This window comes from Sus scrofa, chromosome 12, assembly GCF_000003025.6.
Source record: "Sus scrofa isolate TJ Tabasco breed Duroc chromosome 12, Sscrofa11.1, whole genome shotgun sequence".
NCBI lineage: Eukaryota > Metazoa > Chordata > Mammalia > Artiodactyla > Suidae > Sus > Sus scrofa.
The window spans coordinates 59792737-59810902 of record NC_010454.4 but is presented as its reverse complement, the minus strand read 5'-3'; the positions used below and the strand labels follow the sequence as shown (position 1 = coordinate 59810902).

General features: G+C 54.2%; 1 protein-coding gene across 9 annotated transcripts in view; it reads right to left on the bottom strand.

The window, feature by feature from the left end:
* ULK2 (unc-51 like autophagy activating kinase 2) overlaps positions 1-3999 on the bottom strand; it is a 71495-nt gene extending 67496 nt beyond the window's left edge. For 2 of the 9 annotated variants that reach the window (XM_021067920.1, XM_021067926.1), the window contains exons 1-3: positions 3832-3996; positions 2925-3017; positions 1857-1898 (exon numbers count right to left, since the gene is read on the bottom strand). In XM_021067920.1, coding sequence (XP_020923579.1) covers positions 1857-1898; positions 2925-3017; positions 3832-3921 — 225 coding nt within the window. In that variant the 5' untranslated portion in view covers positions 3922-3996. Of the gene's footprint in view, positions 1-1856; positions 1899-2924; positions 3018-3831 lie in introns of those variants that run through there. The other 7 variants (XM_021067929.1, XM_021067927.1, XM_021067921.1 and 4 more) reach the window with 7 other exon arrangements.

Here is an 18166-nt window from a genome sequence, read left to right as displayed (position 1 = left end):
CATTTCTCTTTGTGTGTGCATGGAGTTTCAACGGAGATACTCTGAAGAGGAGCCACACACTGTCCTTAAAAACTGCTCGCACTTTGTCCCATAATTTCAATTCTAGAAATTGAACTTAACAGAAATAGTGAGCTATCTTCAGAAGGCGTATATTATCCTCATAGCATTTTTTTTCACAATGGGAAAACCCTCAACATACCCCTTGGGCTGAGCCTAGCAAATGCTTTGTGGGGTGATGACTGCCTGGAAAATGATAAAAAGCTCGTAGGGAACAGCCCGCTAAAATTAAGCACATCAAGAGCAAGGCCTTTGTTTTACTCACTGCTTTGTTCCTAGAACTTAGAAACGCCTGGCACACAGCAGCCACTCGAACCTCACAAAATGGATGCATCTGAGGGATACGCGGAGTGGACGGAGAAGTGGCTTTGCCAGAAACGTGGACAGCAGATTCACCTGACACGTTCGTTTCCCTACTGGAATTCAGCGGCCCTGACGAAGCCGAACGAAAGAAGGAAATAAGGTACCTCGGGTGCCGGTTCCGCCCTGACCCGGGGGCGGAGGAGTGGACCCGCTGTCCCCCAGCAGCGGTCCCCAGGGCTCCCACAGGCGACCACGCCACCTCACGAGCAGGTGCGACTCCAGCACCTTAAGGAGGGTTTTTTAAAACGCAACATGGCCCTGAAATGTAAGCCAACTACTCGCCCTGGTGCTCCGCCCAAAGCACAGTCATTTTCTCCAAAGCTGGGCGCTGGAGATTTCCAAGGCTCAGCTTGGCTATTTAGAAACGTTACCTGCGTCGGCACCTGCAGAACCCAGCCTTCCCATCTCCCAGTCAAGCGCAGCTCCACTGCAGGCCGTGGCGAAGCTCACAGCCAGACCTAGGTGATGGAGGTGCCGTTTGCTTCTATTTCACGTATTTTTACAATCTCTCCACCATTAGCAAGTGTTGCTTTTGCAATCGGTAAAAAACCATTTGATTTTTTTGTTGTCGTTGGCCTCCCCCGCGCATGTACAGGGTCCCCAGCCAGGGGCTGCACCGGTGCCACGACAGTAACAACGAGCCACAAGAGTGACAATGCGGATCCCTAACCACTAGGCCACCAGGGAACTCCTCGATTCTGCTCCATCTGGCATCAACACGCCTCTACGTGACCAAAGCACTGCTCCTATGGTATGTTATCATCTGTCTCTACGTTTACTCACGCAGCACATGTTTTATTTTATCCTATTGCCCCATACTCTTTTTTTTGGTCTTTTTAGGGCCACACCCAAGGCATATGGAAGTTCCCAGGCCAGGGGTCCAAGAGGAGCCGTAGCCTCCAGGCTACACCACATGTGGGATCCAAGCCTTGTCTGCGACCTATACCACAAACTCAGGGCCACAGCCACGCCCGATTTTTAACCCACTGAGGGGGGCCAGGGATCCAGCCCACAGGCCCATGGATACTAGTCAGGTTCGTTACCGCTGAGGCACGATGGGAACTCCACCCCACACTATTTTAAACAATTTTTATTGCTAATGGCCGCACCTGCAGCATATGGAAGTTCCCAGGCCAAGGGTTAAACCCGAGCCACAGCTGAAACTCAAAGCTGCAGCAACACCAGACCCTTTAACTCAGGGCACACCCAGCTGGGATGGAACCCGCAAGCCGCTGCAGTCAGGTTCTTAACTCACTGTGCCACAGCGGGAACCCCTGAACAATTTCTTAGTAAACAGAACCCGGGCTATAAATCTTTTCAGCAAAAATAAGGCAATTTTCTCTATTAAGATTCACTTAAACGTGTATAAAATAGAAAAACATTTTAAGTTCTTTTATTAACACATAAACTCTTTTTAAAAATCCAAAGCAAGGTACCTGAACATCATAGAGCGCTACAATATTTTCATGCTGAAGTTCCTGTTAAGAAAATTGAGAATTCAAAATACTGTAGTATTTCAATATGCAAATACAGTCAGTTTAAGGATAAACACAGATGCATCCATTTACTCCTAGTGCATTAGACCCCGTTACCAGATCAGAACAATGCAGTTTACTGCAGAATGAAGAGATGTGCCCGATCAAACGTTACTCGAGGCCTCAGTATTGTTTCACTGTCGCAATTTTTAGACTCTTACCAGGGTGAGTGTGCCCATTTATACAATACATGCCAGAGTTCGTAAGATCACATTCTTTCTGCTAGTCTTTTAAAGTGCTTTTTCAAAGTATGATCTGCCTAAAAGAACAGGGAGCACAGTTCCACAAGCTGTAATGACCAATTAGCTGTCCACAGAAGAGCGGTTCTGACGAATGTGAGATGAGGGGTCCATGTCTTTAGCAGTTTGGGGTTCACTGTGTTAAAAACACTTAAACCGTCATTGCGTAATTTTTCCTTTGCCTTTTTTTAATGATTCTAGTACTCTGCCTCTCCAAGAAGTACTGAGTACATAGGATTTTCCACACCTATTTGACAATGGACTCTGTTTTTCCTTCAAAGCATCCCACTCGGATATAATACCGCCTGTGAGTTAAAAAGACCACTTCCAAGGAAAATAACTTTGTTCAATTTATGAGAAAGGAAGATTTCAACTGCCCCCAGTTGTGCAAAAAAACTGAACTGCAACAAGCAGGGGACTGACAGGAGAGAGAAAGCCTAAGAGGGGCCCGCGTCTTCCCAAGCAAGAACGCAGTCACCAAGGGGGGGAAAGGTGAGAAGCTACCATCGGTTTTCACCCAATCCCTCTAAGCCCTGGCCAAGAGCCACCAACATCTGTTCTGGAAAACAGCTTCCAAGCACACAATGTTTGGGGGGCAGGCAAAAAACGAGAGCAACAGGTGGAAACCCTCAAACTTGGGTCCAACCACCCAAGAGCCAAGGGTGTCATCGAGTATCCACCGAAATGAGCACAACTGCTCATCCACGACACAGCCCAGAAGGAAACGTACCTTCAAGATTTTAATTTCCTTCCCCAGCAGTAGTTGCGATTTTGACAAATTCTTTTTATTAATACTTTTAATAGCTACCTCCCAATCCGTTTTCTGGAAAGGAAAAACAGTGTTACTCCCGGAAATTATTCCACAGAAATAATTCAACAGACAAAAATCTGTAAGCATAAAGACGTTTTTGGTAAATTCATGGACAGCGCTGGGGAAAATAGAGGAGTCTGAATCTCTTCACAGAAAAATGGTTTTATACATTAAACGGGCAGCGAGCTGAGGTCCCACAAGACAGCCAGTAAAAATAATGCATGTGGGGACCGCATAGGAACTAGGGCTCCGTGGAAAAAAGGAGCCGTTTATTTACAACTACTTAAGAGTTAAGGAGGATAACCTGGGCGGTGGCAGGTTCACTGAAAACAGGATTTGACCGTTTGGCAGGATTTAACGTGTATTCGTTTGCTTTGTTTTGTTTTCCTTCTCCCTGCTGAGTTTTAAGTTATTCTCAGGACAGAGAAAAGGCAGTATTTATTACTTTACCGGCTGAGCCAGCAGGCCAGCCCCCTCCGGACAGGCCCCCGGGCTGCGGTCAGAGCCGCCCGCCCCGTCTGCGATTTCCTCCACGCCCGGGGCCGGTCCCAATTCTTTAGATGCTAAAACCTCCTCTGACCCTGTTTGCTAAACAGCAAACACAGGAGCAGAAAAAAACAACAAAAAAAGCTGAACCTGCTTCCGGGCCCTGTGGGTGCCCCCCGCCCCGGGAGGGAGGACGGCGGCGCCGCCGGGGGGCCCGCCCGCCGCGGGGTCAGCCGCTCCCGGCCTCCCGGGGGAGGGGGCCCTGCGCCGCCCGCAGGCCCGGCCGCCGCCTCGCCGCCTCGGGCGCCGCCGCCCCGCCTGGCCCGGCCGGGGGCCTCACCTGGCGGTGCCGCCCCCGGAAGACCACGGCGAAGGCCCCGTGTCCCACGAGGTCCCGCTTGCTGTACTCGAAGTCGCCCACCACCTCCATGGCCGCGCCCCGGGTCGGGGGCGGCGGCGGCGGCGGCGGCGGCTCAGCACCGCGGGCCCGCCCGCCCCGAGCGCGCCCGCCGGCCGCCGGACTGGGGCAGCCGCGGCCCCGGGCCCGGGCGGGCGCTCATGCCGAGAGTCCGGGGGGAAACGCGGAGGCGCCGCGCGGGGCCGGGGTCAGCGAGGCCTGGCCCGGCCCCGGCCGCTCCTCATGCCGGCCCGGCTCCCTGGCGCAGCGGCAGCGGCGCCGCCGCCGTCACTGGGCGCCCCTGGGGCCGCGCGCGCGCCTGGGAGAAGCGCGGGCCCCGGCGCCCCCCATCCCTGCCCGTCGGCGCCGCGGCCTCTTCTCCCGGGGCGCTGCTGCCGCGGCGGCCGCCGCCCTTCGCCGCCCCGGCCCTCGGCCCGCGCCGCCCTGGCCCACGGCGGCCCAGCACCCGCGCGCGCGCGCCGGCCGCTCCGCGCCGACTGCCGGCCCTCCGCGACGTCAGCGCGTCTTGTAGGACGCAGCGCACGGCGCGGCAGGCGCGCTCCCTCCGCCGGGAAAATGAGTGCCCAGCGGCAGGTGGAGCGGGCGAAGGGGCGGCGCTCGGGGCTGGACCCGCTGCGAGGCGGGCTTCGGGGAGGCGGGGCGGGGCGGGGCGGGGGGGAGCGCAGGCATCTCCGCTCCTTGTGGACCGCGGGGATGTGGTGAGGGCGCAGACGCATCTTCCAGAGCCGACCTTCCCCCGCGCCCTCCCAAGCTAGGGGTCACGCTGTGTCCCCAGTCCCTTCTGCGTTTATCCCGTTGGTGGTGTAGGGCAGGGATCCTGCACCTTTCGAGGTCACTTGGCTTCGGTGAGAAGCTGATGACGGCTCGGCCCCTCCCAGAGAACTGCTCATGCTCGCCGCTTTGCCACATTTTCAAGGCTGCTCTGGTGAGAACCCCTCGGTGACCTCAGGCTTACCTTGAACGGCTTCCGGAAGCTTTAACACCTGATTATTAAAGTCGAAGTGGCAAGGAACTCATCTGTCAGTTTTCCCTCATGGAAGTGTCTTACGAAACCATTTTATAAACCATATGCTTGAAAAAGGTCAGAAAACGCAGGTCCCCAAATGCAGTGCGTGTTCGGTTGTTCAGCATGTTGCCCTCTCTGCAAACTGTTGTTTGCAAAATGTTGTTCACCCCAAGCCCATCTCTGCAAACTGACCTCCAAGGGCCGGACAGACCCGGACACCCTCCAGCCTTGAGGCAGTCCGCCTGGGAAATTTCTGAGAAGGGCTCCTTCCATCCAAACCGTGAAAATGTGGCGTCTTGGCTTTACGCTTCCACTTGTACCCACCTACATACGTTTCCTCCTGCTTCAAACTCTGGCCCAGGTGAGTGTTAGACCCCGCGAACATCTGCAGCCTGCAAAAATTCAGAGCAAATGAGGCGAGGTTGCACAAACGCACAAAAATTCATTTGGCGATGGTTCCTCACCCCCTTTGAAAGGGTCTCTGCTTTTCTTTCTCTTTAAAAATGAGTATTTCCATAGGATCCAGGGTTTCATGTGCCGAAATTCACTAAAAAGTAGTTCTTAGGGATCCGTATACCTTACCGGCTGCAGGACCCTGAACAAGCTCCACCCCCGCCCCCGCCTAGGTTCCATCATCTGTATGATGGCGATATCTCAGCACCCACCTCACTGGGTGGTTAAGAGGGTTAAATGGGTAAAACGTGGAAGGAGCTTCGAACCTGCCTGGCTTCACAAAACCCTGTTTCCATGTGTGCTGAGTAAGCAAAGTGAGATCGCAGCTGGCACCCCTTCCCCAGCCCCAGCTCAGAGCAAGGATCCTCCCTGTCCCCGCCCCAAGGTGGTGCTCAGGTGAACAGATTCCAAGCTTTGCCATTCTAGGGATGGACCGTCTACACCTGTGCGAGGGCCGTTTCATAGTTGCCCGAGGAACTGGCGTCCCATAAACTTTCCGTGCAGAAGCGACGGGTATAAAATTGGGGGACAGCAGGGTCGCTCTAGGGAGGCTCACATGCCTGGACTAAGTCTGGCAACCTTGCCCACACAGTACCTGGCAAGAGCCAACGTCCCACGGGTGGGGGGTGGGATGGGGGGGGAAGACGTGGAGAAGCCAGGAAGCTGCTGGTTTCAGGATCTGTGCTCTGAGGTCCTCATGGAGCCTCAGCTCTCCCGGAGCAGCGCTGGGACCTTCCTGCTGGTCACCTCACCATGCAGACGGGGACAGAGGGCTCATCTGTCAGCGGAGCCAGGGTGCGAGACACAACTCATAACCTGGTCCTGCTCACGAGGTCGCGTCGCTGGGAATTGAAGCTAATTTTTTTTGGGGGGGGGGGTCTTTTTGTCTTTTTAGGGCCGCTCACTCGGCACGTGGAGGTTCCCAGGCTAGAGGTCCAATCAGAGCTGTAGCTGCCCACCTATACCACAGCCACAGCACTGCAAGATCCGAGCTGTGTCTGCGACCTACACCACAGCTCATGGCAACACCGGATCCCCAACCCACTGAGCAAGGCCAGGGATCGAACTTGCAACCTCATGGTTCCTAGTCAGATTTGTTAACCCCTGAGCCACGATGGGAACTCTGAAGCTAATTATTAATATACAATTCAGAGCTGTGTAATGTCTTTAAAATGACAGCACTACAGTAGGACGTTAATGAAGATTTTTGTCCTTTTTTTTTTAAGGGCTGCACCTGCGGCATATGGAGGTTCCCAGGCTAGGGGTCAAATTGGAGCTACAGCAGCTGGCCTACACCACAGCCACAGCGACAGAGGATCAGAGCCGCCTCTGCGACTTACGCCACTGCTCATGCAATACCAAATCCTTCACCCACTGAACAAGGTCAGGGATTGAACCTACATCCTCATGGATACTAGTTGGGTTCGTTACCTCTGAGCCACAGTGGGAACTCCCACCATTGCTTTAAATAAAATACACACGTTGCACCCAAGGATTCCTGAGCACGAGGCTCCCTACTAAGGGGAGGTGGGGGCGCTTGTGGGGCGGGGGGGCTTGGCTAAGCAGGTGTTTAGTGATGACTACGTGGGTAAGCACGTCACCAGCACAAAATAAAAGAAGTGCAAATAAAGCTACTGGTGTGGCTCTCAGGTTCCCAGACCTGGCCTCTGAGGCACCCGCCTGGGGAGGAGATGGCTGCTTTTTTCTTTCCCCCAGGGCCCAGGGCTCTGTTGACAGGCGGTGCAGAAGAGCTAGCAGCCAACAGCCTTAAACACAAACTCTTTTTTTTTTTTTTTGGCCGCTGGCCTATACCACAATCACAGCAATGATGGATCCGAGGCGCATCTGTGACCTACACCACAGCTCACGGCAATGCCGGATCCTTAACCCACTGAGCGAGACCAGGGAGCGAACACGCAACCTCATGAATGCTAGCCAGGTTCATTAACCAGAGAGCCACAGCAGGAACTCCTCAAACCCAAACTCTTGGAAAGGGATTCTGATCGCCCCTGTGGAGAGGTGCCCTGAACAACACCTCGAGCTGCGGACTGGAACTGAAGGAGGGGGTTGAGCTGTAGGATCCTGTGGGAGCCAGGGGGCAGGTGCGAGTCCTTAAGAAGCAGGGGCTGGATGGGAGACACAGGAAGGGTGCTCGGGGTCAAAGTCAGGCTTTATTCAGATGCAGGCGGGTTTTAGTTGGCTTCTCAATCCATCAAGGTTGCCAATCTCTTTTTTTTTTTTTTGTCTTTTTACGCCCACACCTGCAGCATACGAAAGTTCCAGGCTAGGGGTTGAATAGGAGCTGCAGCTGCCAGCCTACAGCACAGCCGTGGCAGCGCTGGATCCTTAACCCACTGAGCCACAGTGGGAATTCCTTCAAAGTTGCCAATCTAATTCTCTTTCATTGTTCTTTGTGCTATTAACTGTGTGTGTGCGTGTGTGTGTTAAAAGGTCCTCCTGCGAGAGGGGGGCCCCATCTGGGCAGGGAGGCGTTTCCGGGTCAGGGGAATCACCGCTTTATTGTCATCTTCAAATCACATCATTGCTGTTGCTCTGTCTCGGTTCTGTTGTGTCTACTCTGCAACTCTTGGGATTGTTGGACAGAGATTTAATGGTTATACCTGTATAAATTTATAATAAACTACGGGAGAAATAAGCACACAAACTGAAGAGACAATGAAGTCTGAATATCTTTCTGGAAAAAGCTCTTAGAAAATATCATAACCAGGGGAGTTCCCATCGTGGCGCAGTGGTTAATGAGTCCGACTAGGAACCATGAGGTTGCGGGTTCGGTCCCTGGCCTTGCTCAGTGGGTTAAGGGTCTGGCGTTGCCGTGAGCTGTGGTGCAGGTCGCAGACGCAGCTCGGATCCACTCTGGCATCGGCCGGCGGCTACAGGTCTGATTGGACCCCTAGCCTGGGAACCTCCGTATGCCTCGGGGGCAGCCCTAGAAAATGCAAAAAAGAAAAGAAAAAGAAAATATCGTAGCCACAAATCCTCTGAATCACAAGCACAGTTCTTCTGAGACGACATCAGAAAGCGATTTCAGGCAGAAGTTTTCTGATGCTGTGGTGACATGGCAACAGCAAGGGGCATCTCTCTGTTGCGCAAGAACCAGTACAAAATTTTGATTTCTTCTTTTTTTCTTTGCGCTTTAGGACTGAACCTGTGGCATATGGACATTCCCAGGCCAGGGGTCGAATCGGAGCTACAGCTGCTGGCCTCCACCACAGCCACAGCCATGCAGGATCCAAGCCGTGTCTGTGACCTACACCACAGCTCACGGCAGTGCCAGATCCTTAACCTACTGAGCGAGGTCAGGGATTGAACCCACATCTTCATGGATACTAGTTGGGTTCTTTTCCACTGTGCCACAATGGGAGTCAAATTTTCATTTCTAAATTTAATCATTTAACCAAAAAATATGAGCAGCAGGAGTTCCTGTCATGGCTCAGTGATAATGAACCCAACTAGTATCCATGAGGACAAGAGTTCAATCCCTGGCCTCACTCAGTGGGTTAAGGATCTGGCATTGCCGTGAGCTGTGGTGTAGGTCAGAGCTGCAGCTTGGATCTGTCGTTGTTGTGGCTGTGGTGTAGGCCAGAAGCTTTAGCTCTGATTCTACCCCTAGCCTGGGAACCTCCATATGCTGAGAGTGTGGCCCTAAAAAGAAAAAAAAAAAAAAAACAATTGGGGAGTTCTCACTGTGGTGCAATGGGTTAAGAATCTGACTGCAGCAGCTCAAGTTGCTGCAGGGTCGTGGGTTCAATTCCTGGCCCCACACAGTGGGTTAAAGGATGTAGCATTGCCGCAGCTGTGATGGAGGTTGCAGCTGTGGCTCGGACTCAGTCCCTGGCCTGGGAACTGCCATATGCCACAGGAGGAGCCATAACATTGAAAAACAAGGACTTGAATCATGAAAAAGTTAAAGCTGCTAAGCATGTATTTCAGAGGAACAGCCTTAACATTCTGCAGGACTAGTAGTTGAAATAAGGAGTGTTTGCAAACCTCAGGAGGATCGGTTTCAAGGGCAGTTACAAGTCAGCCGTCCAAAAAAAAGCATCTGCAACATTGAAACGCCTAAAGGAAATATTTGATTGATGTGACAATGACCAAAGTGAAAAAAATTTTAGTTCCGAAACAATAACTTTATCCAATTTATGGTTTGCGGTTTAAGAAGAATAATATGTCTTCAACCATGATGAACATACTCGAACTTTAAGCAAGAATAAGATCACGGAGTTCCCGTCGTGGCGCAGTGGTTAATGAATCCGACTGGGAACCATGAGGTTGCGGGTTCGGTCCCCGCCCTTGCTCAGTGGGTTAACGATCTGGCGTTGCTGTGAGCTGTGGTGTAGGTCGCAGACGAGGCTCGGATCCCGCGTTGCTGTGGCTCTGGTGTAGGCCAGTGGCTACAGCTCCGATTCGACTCCTAGCCTGGGAACCTCCATATGCCGAGGAATCGGCCCAAGAAATGGCAGAAAGACAAAAAAAAAAAAAAAAAAAAAAGAATAAGAACACTATCAAAAAAACATTTTAGGAGTTCCTGTTGTGACTCAGGGGTTAACGAATCCAACTGGGAACCATGAGGTTGTGGGAATAAGAACACTATCAAAAAAACATTTTAGGAGTTCCTGTTGTGACTCAGGGGTTAACGAATCCAACTGGGAACCATGAGGCTGTGGGATCCCTGGCCTCGCTCAGTGGGTTAAGGGTCTGGCGTTGCTGTGAGCTGTGGTGTAGGTCGCAGACTTGGCTCGGATCCCGCGTTGCTGTGGCTCTGGCGTAGGCCGGCGGCTACAGGTCTGATTGGACCCCTAGCCTGGGAACCCCCAAGTGCCATAGGTGCAGCCCTAAAAAGACAAAAAAAAAAAAAAAAAGAAAGAAAGAAAAAAGAAAGCAAAAGAAAAGATCACTATCAATGCATCATTGCAGCTTAAATCTTTGCTGCTTCTTGTAAAGCACATGTCCGCTAAAAGGAGAAAAACTGACTCGGGTGGGTTTTCCAGAAATAGATGCTGACCCGGAGCTGGAGGTCGAGGTGCTCATTAGGGACCCTCTCTTGAGGTGAAGCAGGTTCAGGAGCTGGCAGTTATCACTGCAGCAGCTCAGGTCGAGGCTGTGGCACAGGTTCCATCCCTGGCCTCGCTCAGTGGGTTAAGGATCCAGCGTTGCCATGAGCTGCGGTGTAGGGTGCAAAGGCAGCTCAGATCTGGTGTTGCTATGCCTACGTTACTGTGGTGGAGGCCGGCAGCTGCAGCTCCGATTCGATCCCTAGCCTGGGAACTTCTATGTGCCGCAGGTGAGGCCCTGGGGAAAAAAAAAAAAAAAAAAAGACAAAAATAAAATAAACATCGCTCTTTCGTTTCCCAGGATAATGGATTACATGAGGCACCTGTTTTGAGATGTTCCCGTCATTCCGTCAACTCCCGTGATGGAGGCATATGGGGAATAGGCGTGCTGCTGGGGGTAACACATGCGGAGGCCTGGATCCGAGAGTCAGTTCAAAAGGACTCCCCCCGTGGTGGACACTCTGTGGGTCTGGAAAAATATCCCAGTTGAGAGAAGCCTCCCTCTCTTCTTACTTTGCCGAGAGTTTTCTTTTTTAATTGAAGTACAGTTGATGCACAATATTATATAAGTTATAGGTGTAAAATACGGTGATTCATGACTTTAAAGGTTGTGGTCTGTATTCCAACTATTGTAACTATAAAATTTTGGAGTTGCCATTGTGGCGCAGTGGAAATGAATCAGACTAGGATCCATGGGGTTGGCGGCTCCATCCCTGGCCTCAGTGGGTTAAGCATCTGGCGTTGCCGTGAGCTGTGGTGCAGGTCACAGATGCGGCTCAGATCTGGCGTTGCTGTGGCTGTGGTCTAGGCTGGCAGCTGTAGCTCCGATTAGATCCCTAGCCTGGGAACCTCCATATGCCGCGGGTGTGGCCCTAAAAAAACAAAATATATATATTTATATATATATATAAACATTGGCTATATTCCCTGTGCTGTAGTGTGTGTCCTTGTAGCTTATTTTGCTCAGAGTTTTTATCATGCATGAGCATTGCATTTTGTCAAATGCCTTTTTTTTTTTTTTGGCTGTGCCAGCAGCACGTGGAAGTTCCTGGGCCAGGAATCAAACCCACACCACAGCAGCAACCTGAGCCGCAGCAGTGATCATGCTGGATCCTTAAGCACTAGGTCACCAGGGAACTGCTCTGATTTACTCGTGGACAGCTGAACTTCTCAGAAATCAGTACTGACACTGGCTCTGGAGTGTCATCGGTGTGTCACAGCGCTCGGAACTCCATGAAGGGGATCTGCCCCCGAGCCTCTCACCCTGACCCCGGGTGCCTGAAACCAGGTTCTCGGGAGCTCCCTGGGGCAGGACAGCAGGGCCACCGCCTGCCACGCCCCTCCTGCCCACACCCGCTGGCTGGGCTGACTCTGCACGTCTCAGGCTCTGGGTCTGGTCCCCTGCTCTGCTGACGTCTGCTTTTCTGCTCGGAAACCCCAGGCACAGTCTGGGCTCTTGCTGCCCTGGGTTCTGCTTCTTGCTTCCTCTGAGGAAGGCCCGCAGCCTCCAAGCTTCCTCCCGGAGGGGCTGACCTCAGCCAGGGCCCCTGCCCCCGCCCCCAAGAAGCAGAGGTGGCCTGGGGCTCTGAGGTCAGGACAGGATGTTCCCTTTGTCTCGTGTTGGCTGAAGACACCAGGGCAGCACTTTCGCTTGCCGTGGGGAGAGGCGGAATCTCCGTTTCTCAGTGAATAGACCCCGGGGATTAGAGGGGCCTGAAGGGGGACCCGAGCGCCCCGGAAAAGTGCTGGCTCTGCCCCAGGGCCTCCAGGGGAGCAGGATGGTTGGAGCCAGCGAGCAAGTGTGTGGGTCTCTGTCACAAACCAGAGCACACCAGCTCTCCCCCTCTTCTTTGTAGTGCGTCATCAGACCTTCCCAGCCCAGTCCCCGTGGTCCCCTTCCCCACCTGTCTCCTGCCAGCCAACTGCCACCACCTGCTGCTGAAGATGCGTCATCTTCATGTCTTTTTTTCTTTTCTTTCTTTTTTTTTTTTGGTCTTTTTGGTGTTTTCTTGGGCCGCTCCTGTGGCATATGGAGGCTCCCAGGCTAGGGGATGAATCGGAGTTGTAGCCACCAGTCTACACCACAGCCACAGCAATGCGGGATCTGAGCCACGTTTGCAACCTACACCACAGCTCACGGCAACGCCGGATCCTTAACCCACTGAGCGAGGCCAGGGACCGAACCCGCAACCTCCTGGTTCCTCGTCGGATTCGTTAACCACTGCGCCACGACGGAACTCCTCGTCATCTTCATTTCTGCAGAAGACACCGAGGCTCGGCGTTGAGGGGAAGGCCCAGGATCCCACAGCAGGGATGTGGCGGCATGTGGAATCGAAGCCACCTTCACGCGAGCCACGGAGGGCAAACACTTTGCCTCCCGGGCCTGGCTTCCTCCACCAACCCGAGAACACGAGGCTGGGCCCGGGGGTGCCTCTCAGACTTGCTTTTCTGGCAAAGCCTTCTCGCCCTGCTGAGGGATCTCACGCACGCTTCGAAGCTGTCTTTCTCCTACTCGTGGTTTCCTGCCTGAGCATCCGTGGTTCAGAAAATATTGGTGCGCTGGGTCCGAAGATCTTTCCAGACCTCCCAAATACGACAGGTTTCATCACACAATTTTTATTTTTTTCTATTCCATTCTTTTTTATTTTGGAGCTCTGCTGGAAGCACATGGAAGTTCCTGGGCCAGGCAGGGATGGAACTCATGCCATAGCAGTGACAACCTGGATCCTTAGCCCACTGAGCCACCAGGGAACATGTGCTTTTTTCTTTTTTTAAGGTCGACTTGCTGCATATGGAATTTCCTGGGCCAGGGATCGAACCTGAGCCTCTGCAGTGACCAGAGCCACTGCAGTCAGATTCTTAACCCACGGAGCCACAGTGGGAACTCACCCACAGTATTTTAACAATTGCGTTTATACGTTAGATCTCAGAGAAGTGACTCGGGGTGAGAAGCTAGGAAGACCACACTGGTGACTGTCAGTTTTCCAAAATTCCAGTTTGTGCTTGGAAACTCAAACTCTGCCTTGAGCACTAAGGACTCAGGGTGTTTTCTTCTGAAAGCAACAGGCTGGCTTCCTTCGTTTTCGTGATAATGCCTTCGAAGGACTCCAGCCTGAATAACCAGTGTTGCCTGTGCCCTCTTGGGGTCCCCTGTGGGCAGAGCTCCTCCTGGCGACGTGGTGTCACCCTCAGAGTGCAGACACGCTTCCCACATGCTTCTCATTTTGTCCCATGTGACATTAAAAACATGCACTTGAGGGTTGAGATTTAATCATATTAAAAATTGGAGTTCCCTGGTGGCCTAGTGGGTCAAGGATCCAGCATTGTCCCTGCTGTGGTACGAGTTCCATCCCGGGCACTTCTGCATGCCATGGGCGTGGCCAAAAAATATTAATAATTGTGGCTGCTTCACCAAGACATCCTTATGGGACCCTGGCTCTCTTTTTCCAAAGACGAGTGCACGGTGGGGAACTCGGTGACGCCAGACAGTCCGCCATCCTTGTGCCGATTCCCTCTAAGGGGCCACAAGTTTCACCCCCACTGCTTCCGCATCATCAAGGCAAACATTCACCTGGTGAAAAAGACAACTATTTCTGACCCTGCAGAGCTTCTGAAAGGGTCTCAGGACACTCAGGCACCTTGTGAGCGGCTGGGTAGGTGCAAGCAACACCTTCACACCGGTCTCTGGCCGGGAGCAGGCGGGGCCCTTCCGCCCTGAGGCATGAGAAGCCTTAGGTCTGACTCTGGGCAGATGGGCCCCAATGCTGTTGGCTGGGCCTGGTTCCTTGGTTTGTTTTTTTTTTTTGGCTTTTTGGGGCCGCACTTGCAGCAGAGGGAGGTTCCCAGGCTAGGGGTTGAATCGGAGCTGCAGCTGCCAGGCTACAGTACAGCCACAGCCAAACAGACACTTAACCCACTGAGCAAGGCCAGGGATCGAACCTGAATCCTCAGAGAGACATCAGGTCCTTAACCCACGGAGCCACAGTGGGAACTCCCTGGGCCTGGTACATTGAAAGCAAACTCATTCTTTTTTCCTCAGCATCTCCTGGGCCACGCACGCTCCCTGGCATCAAAACCAGGCCTTCCTCAGGAAGCGCTCACACCCCACGCCGGTCTGGAGGGCGGGCAGGCCCAGAACCTGTCCCCGCGAGGGGGAGGGGACTGGACATGGGGAGGTTTGGGAGGCGGGGGAGGGGTGAGCCTTCAAGGAGGGAAGGGCTCTTTCCCGCCGAGTGGGGGGGGCACACCCGGAGGCCGGGGGCCGAGCACCGGGAGGTGGAACTTACTGTCTGGGCCCCAGGTCTCCTCAGCCAGGGCGTTAGAGGCTGCGCAGGAACCGGGCTTCCTCCAGCCCCCGCCACAGGGGGTCACCAACGACACAACGCTCCTGGATTTAAGGCAAATCCTGATGTTCCTGAAGGAAAAACTTGGAAAGAAAACTAGGGGATGGGTATTGAGACTTTTAGAAATGGTTACAAAATAGTCAATGGCTCGTTATAACATCTAGTTTATTAACGTAGTTACACATGCGCATTGAAAACGCGGTCTACAAGAACACGCGAATACAAAATATTGCTTTTCCTCCCAGTCTCGCATTTCAAGTCACAATGTTATTCCCGCTCTCTCTACACGTACCTTGGACATGCGAGTTTTTCTTTTCCCTCCCCTTCTTTTTTTTGGCCACCCCCATGGCCTATGGAAATTCCCAGGCCGGGGTGCAATCAGAGCTGTAGCTGCCAGCTTTCTTCGCAGCCACGGCAACACCAAAGCCTTAAGCCACTGAGCGAGAGACACCATTGGGTCCTTAACCGGCTGAGCCACAGTGGGAACTCGGTCAGAATCTTCATCAAGATAGAGCCATGGGTTCTGGGAGCGTTTCCCCCCCACTGTGTCTAAACTGTTGGAGCTGCAGCACCAGATACTTGCCTGACCCACAGAAGCCTGACCCGAGTCCCACGTCGGGACAGTCCTTCTCCAGCCCCACCTGGCAGAGGAGGTGAGGGTTTGAAGCCCCTACAACAGAGCCACTCGCTCAATGCTTTTGACATTGCTCTTTGAAAGCTGGTCTATGGAACGCACCTGTCCTGGCAGTGAGGGCGAAACCCCTGGGATGGGTCTTCAGGTTCCTGCCACCCCGCTTCCAACGCAGGGCCCGAGGAGGAATCTCCAACCCTGCACAGCGCGCGGCGCCTGCGGCTGCTCTGGGCTGAGGCGAGAGCCGTGGCGGGAGACGGCAGTCTGGCTGTGGGTGCGACGGAGCGAAAGACGGTCCTGGGGACAGAAGAGGCCAAAGACCACCAGGCCGGGGGGTCATCGTGGCGGTGCAATCGGCTGGGGTGGGAGTGAGGGGTGATCAAAGCTCCAAAGAAAGAGCCAGCCCTGGGGGCTTCCTGGGAACAGGCCCCTCTGTGTCCCCGCCTCGTGTCTGCAGAAAACCTTTGGCCTCCTCGGCCTGGCCTGACCTCCAAAGAATAAATTTAATCACAGGAGTGAGAAGATGCAGAAACAAAGGGGAAAAAGTGAGGCCGAAGAACACAAGTTTGGCCTGAAGACGGAGGCAGGACCTCTCGTTCCTCCCTGCGGGCTGCAGACAGGACCCGAGCCCGGCGCGAGGGGGGCGCAGGAACTGCAGGCTGACCTCCAGCACGCAGACGCCAGACGGGCTGGGACCCCAGGGCGATGACGGAGTCTGCAGACACCACCCTGCTCCCTCCAGCCAGTCAGAGAGCGGGGCCCAGGCGGGTCGGGCCCCTGCGACCCTCAGCCCGAGGGTGGCCTTTACAGACCCTCCCCTGGGAGCCCTGGGGGGAGGGGGGGTCAGGCCCCGTGAGCACAAGCTGCCCGGTCTCCTTGCTGGGCCTGCAACTCACGATGTCCAACCCAGAGCCCGTGGACCTGAGTTTGGTAATAGGCTGTGAGTCCAGAGCCTCCAGGCGGAAAAGAAGCGTATGGTGCGAGGATGTGGAAATGGGGGTGGGGGGGCAGGCAGGCGAGGGCGTGGCTGGCACGTGTCAGGACCTTGAAGAAATGGTATCTGGAGGGAAAGGGCACGCAGAGGGGGCATGGGCTGGGGCTGGGACGAGACGATCCTGAGTCTGAACCACGGGTCTGCCTTGACCGCCCGCGACGGCACCACCTCCTTCTAGGCTTGGGCGGCGGTGTGTGTGTGTCGGGGGGGTTCTGGGGGCAGGACAGCGAGCCCCTAGGAAGTGTGTGCTGGAGGGAGACTCGGAGAGAAGGGTGATGGGGAGAACCAAGTGTCAGTGGAGGAACCTGACGAGCAGGTGGCCAGGGAGACGAGCCAGGACAGGTGTGGTCAGGGCCTCAGGGCCGCTGGCATCCAGGACCTAGCGGACACACTGGAAGGAAATGGCTCAGCAGGTTAAGGATCTGGCGCTGCCACTGCTGTGACCTGAGTCACTGTTGTGGTATGGGTTTGACGCCTGGCCCGGGAACTTCCACGTGCTGCAGGAATGGCCAATAAAAATTTTTTTTTAAGAAAAAAAGGTTCCAGGAGTTCCTGCTGTGGCACAGCGCATTAAGGAAACAACTGCAGAGGCTCAGGTCACGACAGAGCTGCAGGTTCAATCCCTGGCCCAGCACGGTGGGGTAAGGATGGGGCAAAGGGTGCAGCTCGGCTGGGATTTGATCCCTGGCCCAGGAACTTCCAAGGAAAGGTTCTACTGGGAGCTTAGGTGTGATCCCAGCCGCCCACTCTCAGCCCTGGAGGAATGTCAGGTGCACCGTCCCCAACGAAGGTGCCTCTTCGAAGCCTCCATGGCCTCAGACCTGCCCAGGCGCGGAGACAGTGCGCGGGCGTCTGGGTGCTCTCGGCTTTGACAAACATCCGAACACCGATAAAGGATTTACGTGCTTGTCTGGGGGGGTGAGCAGCAGGTCTCAAGTTACATTTCTGTGTAGCACGGGCAATTCCAGAAAAGGGAACGAAAACATTCGTTTCCCAATTCCCAGGAAAGGTTTTAGGGCCGTGATTCTCAAAAGGGTGGTCTTTCAAGAGCGGCATCTGGGGATTCGCTGAAATGCAGACCCACGGGCCCCGCCCCAGATCTGCTCACTCGGAAACTGGTGAGGGGTGTGGGGGGGCGGTGTAGGCCCAGCGGCCCCTTTTAAGGCGTTCTCCAGGGGGTCCCGAGGCTCGTGGGAGTTTAAGAACCACCGCTGTCAGGTAGCGGATGGAAAGTGTTCAGTGGCCGCCTGGACCCGGTTCTCTAAGGCCTTCGCCTCCTCGCGTGCAACAAGGGCAAAGCACACACTTACACGGCTGCCACACGGCTCGGAGGAGACAGTGCCTGGCACACAGCAAGCCCGAAAGCGCTGGTCATCACCGCTGTCACCAAAGGAGAACTCAGGCGCCGCCTGTCTCCTGGGAAGATCAATAGTGAGCTAGGCGTTCCGAGCCTGGGTTTTTTTTGTGTATGTGTGTCTTTTTGCCATTTTTTGGGCCGCTCCTGCGGCATATGGAGGTTTCCAGGCTAGGGGTCTAATTGGAGCTATAGCCGCCGGCCTACGCCAGAGCCACAGCAACGCGGGATCCGAGCCGCGTCTGCGACCCACACCACAGCTCACAGCAACGCCAGATCCTTAACCCACTGAGTGAGGCCAGGGACCGAACCCACAACCTCATGGTTCCCAGTCAGATTCGTTAACCACTGCGCCATGACGGGAACTCCTGAGGCTGGGGTTTTGATATCACATGCATGTGACA